The sequence below is a fragment of the Crocodylus porosus genome, unplaced genomic scaffold, assembly GCF_001723895.1.
Source record: "Crocodylus porosus isolate Cpor-Errol unplaced genomic scaffold, CroPor_comp1, whole genome shotgun sequence".
NCBI classification, from domain to species: Eukaryota; Metazoa; Chordata; order Crocodylia; family Crocodylidae; genus Crocodylus; species Crocodylus porosus.
In genome coordinates, this window is record NW_017728943.1 from 12,291 (window position 1) to 17,081 (window position 4,791).

At 42.9% G+C, this 4,791-nt stretch overlaps 1 protein-coding gene across 1 annotated transcript in view; it reads left to right on the forward strand.

Annotated features, from left to right (window-relative positions):
* Window positions 1-392: 392 nt before the first annotated feature.
* The window catches only part of KPNB1 (karyopherin subunit beta 1), a 29,256-nt gene continuing 24,857 nt past the window's right edge, over window positions 393-4,791 (forward strand). Inside the window, exons 1-2 of the mRNA XM_019548338.1 lie at window positions 393-609; window positions 3,354-3,554. Coding sequence (XP_019403883.1) covers window positions 3,438-3,554 — 117 coding nt within the window. The 5' untranslated portion in view covers window positions 393-609; window positions 3,354-3,437. The remainder of the gene's footprint in view (window positions 610-3,353; window positions 3,555-4,791) is intronic.

Consider the following 4,791-nt stretch of genomic DNA (forward strand, 5'->3'; position numbering starts at 1 on the left):
CCAGTGTGGAACTGCAGCTTGGATGCTTCCGTCAGGGTCAAGATTTGGATGATACATGGGACATAAGTAGCTGAATTAAGGAGAGCTTTCAACAGGGTAGGAGCATAAATGTTAAGTGTTGGATATTTATTTGGGATATTTTTTAAGATTACTTGAAACAAAGTCAACAGCTATTTATGTTGCTTCCCATCAGTTCTAATTAGGAGCTTAATGTTGGTAATCTTGGGACGGATACACAGTTGTCTGTCAGTAGGAGCAGTTTACTGTTGTCGTGTACTGTAAAAATTGCCTGAAGAGTATTATTCTTGTTTGGTTGGGTTAAGTTTTCCTTGATAGTTCAGAAGACTTGATGGATCAGGCTTTGAGTAAGGACAGATTTGAGAAACATTTTCCATTTATAAACGTGTTGTCTTACCTTCTAACCAGCCCACTTTCCTCGTGGAACTGTCCAGAGTGCTGGCAAATCCGGGAAACAGCCAGGTTGCGAGAGTTGCAGCTGGTTTGCAGATCAAGAACTCTTTGACGTCTAAAGATCCAGATATCAAATCCCAATACCAACAAAGATGGCTTGCAATCGATGCCAATGCCCGAAGGGAAGTCAAGAACTATGTAAGTTGTGTACCTGAATCTTCAGTAAATTCTGTTTTTTTATTTTGTTGTTGTTTTGTTTTTTGGGGTTTTTTGTCCTTTTGCTTTTAAACTTAACTGCAGTTTCTCTGTGAGGCTGAGCAATGAGCATTTTGATCCATTTCTTACCATCTGAAAAACCTAACTAGTTCTAAGCATCCTCACAAAATGGTGGACCTTATTGTACTTGTACTAATATTTTACATTGCGGATGCAGCCTGCCAGGCCATTCTATCTGGCCTGTGGGGCCCCTAAAAAAATTTAGAAAATAGATATTAATCTGTCCCTGGCTGGCTATCCATGTGGCCCTCAATGGCTTGCCAAAACTCAGTAAGCAGCTCTCTGCCCAAAATAATTGCCTGCTCTGACTTCGAGACCTGCATGTTTCTCAAACAAATTTTGATGCAGCTGTGAGCTAGGTATAAGTTAGGTAGGGACTAGCTGTGTAATAGTTCCCTCCAAGGGAAAAATACCACATAGTCTCCATAATTTCTTCTAAATTATGGATGAGGATGGAGGTAGGGAGTTGTTGGTTCATCTTCTGCTGATGCTCGCAAGTTGGTGGTAGTCTTTCAACAATAGTGTTGGGACGCACAAAATATCTGAATGTCTGTTTGGGCCTTTAAATAAGCAGAATTGTACAGTGTATTCAGGAAATGCATGGGTTTATCCTGTGAGCCATTTTGCACAACCAGTTGTTCTGTTACTCTTGCACATGCTGTGACAAATTAGGCTTTCTACCACTTCTGTTCTGTGGCAAGTTCAGTTCTTGCATGTGTGCACGTGCACATGTGTGTGTAAATAGGAATTATAGGTGAAGCATTGAGGCAAAAACTGAAACCTGCTCTTAAAATACAAAACCTTTCTTGAAGTATCTGAATAACCACTCCAAAATTTCTGAGGTGGTAAGCAGGCTGTTTAGAGGATGAAGATTTCTCCCTATTTTGCTGTATTGCTTGAAAAGCAGGTACCAATCTTTTTTTCATGCTTAATCATTTCCTCAGATTTTATTGCCCTATGTTAATTGTGAAAGTCTAGAGATGGGCACTATCTGCATGTGTATGCAGGGCCTAGCATTTGGAGTCCAAGAAGAAGGAATACCCAAAATTCCACATACTGAAAGCTGTGACCCTAAGTTTTGCATGGAAGTGGAGTTTATCTTGCAATCTGCCAAGCTTAAAGCCTCTATCTTTGTCTTTTAGGGGTTGTTGTCATTGTTTTGTTGTTTTTTGTTTGTTTTAATCCCCCCCCCAAGGTAGTGCATTGTATATACCAGATGCCTTTGTAGTAGTTGCATTTTGACTCATGAGCACATGCACTTGAAAATGTTTGCAGATCTGTTTTAATGAGTTGGTGTTGTTGGATGCAAATGCATTTTTGGTAGTAATTTGTTTTAACTGTTATGTCTTAATGTTTACCATTATATGTTCTTCAAAGTAAGCTTGGGCACCTAGATAGTGTATGTTAACTTTTTTTCAGCTGTTTCTCTTTCACTGGAAATCAGAGGTGTGTACCGTTGCTCTGTTTGACCACAAATGAGTTGTGCATGGCAGGAAACTTAACTTTTTGCTTCTGGCAGAAATACAACTGTAAAATGACTGGTCCTCAGATATGGAACTTATGCCGTAGCATATTAGAGAATTCATCAGTTTAATTTGCCTTTCAATATTATCTAACTGTCAAAAAATTTAAAATGAAGTTTTTGTCATGAGGTAAAAGTGACTTATTGAGAGAACTTCAGAAAAAAAAAGAGTAGTAGTGGTAAGAACCTGTGCATCAAGAAAAAGCTAATCTGTACTAAATCAGGAAGTGAAGTTGAATGGAAGTGTGTTGACCAATGAAGTTAATAGGATTTCCCTTGTTCATCTTGCATCTTAAAGCCACTACTGCCACATTTTGCTAGACAGGTTTTGTAGATACTAGAGGCTAAGTGGCCATGGAGATTACTGTAGTTTCCTTCATGTCTAAAGGTATCTTCTTTAAGGCTCTGGCTAACACTACAGCAGTGGGTTGCTTGGGGAACTTGTACAACATGGTTAGTGTTGTTCACTGTCATTGTGAGCATTCTGATTTAACAGTTTTCTCTTGCAGATTCATCTCATAATTGAAATTATTTGAATTGGGCTGAATAATTAAAATATCTATCTTGTTCATGTCCAAGTATGTGTCTGGATTTAAACTATCACTTGTATAACTTTTTTTTAAATTTCTGATCATCTGTCAGGCAAGGCAAACAGTTTTCTACATGAGTCATTTGTGTACTTTAAATTCTGCATACGATGGCTATATGCAATTATGAAGTGTGGCTTTGAAATCTGTGCAATCATGCATGATCAGTCCTGTGCCTGAAGTAGGCAATCTGGATACCAGTCCTTTTACAGCAATGGTTCCCAACCCTTTTTATACTGCAGACAGGTGAGAGTGGATGGGGCATGCAGAACCAGCTGCCTCCTTCCTGGGGCTGCCCCGCGGCGCAGCTTTAACCCCAGAAGCTGCTCACCTAAGCAAACAGACAGGGGTCCTAGCAGGGGGGTTTGTGCCATGATCCGACAGCCAGCCCACCACAGCCTGGTACCAGGCCATGGCCCAGTGATTGGGAACGTGTGCTTTACAGACATTAATTGCCTGTGGTCAAATAATTCTTTATAGAAGAAGAAGCTGAAGTGGTTTGATTCTTGCTACTGATGATCCAGAACCTGACTGAATTCCTGATGGTTTTTCTACAGGTCTTGCAGACATTGGGTACAGAAACATACAGGCCCAGCTCAGCTTCCCAGTGTGTGGCTGGCATTGCCTGTGCAGAGATTCCCATGAACCAGTGGCCTGAACTCATTCCTCAGCTGGTAGCAAATGTTACAAATCAACACAGCACTGAGCACATGAAAGAGTCTACCTTGGAGGCAATTGGTTACATCTGTCAGGATATTGTAAGTATCTCTTCTTGAATATTCTGTTCCTTCTTCCTCCTAGTCTTCCTTATAAATTTTATCGTGTCTAGATGTTTGGGGAATAAACTATTAACAAATCATCCAAACTGGCTTATAGCTCTATAGTGGGGTTTGGCAATGTTTTTGGGCAGAGTGCCAAAAACACCAACAACCTCGACTTGTAAGATGTTGGTGTGCCGGGGTGGATGGTAGAGGAGCCACAAGAAACCCAATCCTTGCTGTGGTAGCACAGCCCTGGCCCCTTTCCTGCCATCTGCCCTGAGGCATACATGCCAAGCAGAATGCCTCTACTTGCCATGTTCTGGCACTGTGCTGGGGTTTGCCTACCCCAGTCTATATCTTCAATGTTGTCTGCGCTAATAGAGAAGAAGGCTTCCTTATCGAACTTGTAGAAGGAAATAAAAAATGGGAACAGTGACATCCGAAAGACCTGACCTCATTTCACAATACAAATCCAGGTCATTTTGAGTAAAGTACAGATATCATCGTTGAGTATGTATGGGGTTTGTATTGTAGTGATCAGGTGCCAACATAAGAGCCTAGATCGCTGATTCTCAATCTTCTTAGACGCAGCGCACTCCTTGTTACTCAAGTCACCCTTCAAAAAAATAGCGGCTCTTAGCTTTTACTTAACGGTGGGGGTCTACTACAGACCTCCCAACCATGGAGAAGAGCTTGACCAGGAATTCTTAGGTCAGCTCACAGAGGTAGTGAAGGCTAAAGATGTGGTAGTCATGGGGGACCTGAACTTCCTGGACATCTGCTGGGAGGAGCAGTCAGCCAGGTCTGACCGCTCACGCAGGTTCTTAAACAGAGTGCAACACCTGCATCTAACCCAGGAGGTACACAGCCCCACCAGGGGGGACGCCTTGTTGGACCTAGTGCTGGCCACGGGTGATGACCTGGTGAGGGGGCTGCGGGTGCTCGACTACCTGGGTGACAGCGATCATCGCCTGCTGGAATTTGCCATCCAGTGCAAGGTGGCAAAGGCCTGCAGTAAGGCAGCAGCCCTAGATTTCAGGAGGGCAAACTTCAGTGAGCTAAGGAGGATAGTTGGGGATCCGCTGAGGTCCCAGAGGGGAAGGGAGCCAGATGTCCAAGGAGAGTGGTCGCTCCTTAAGGAGGCGATCCTCCAAGCCCAAAGGAAGGTAATCCCAACAAGGATCAAGGGGAGCAGGAGAGCACGCACGCCTCCATGGCTCACCAAAAGCATCTG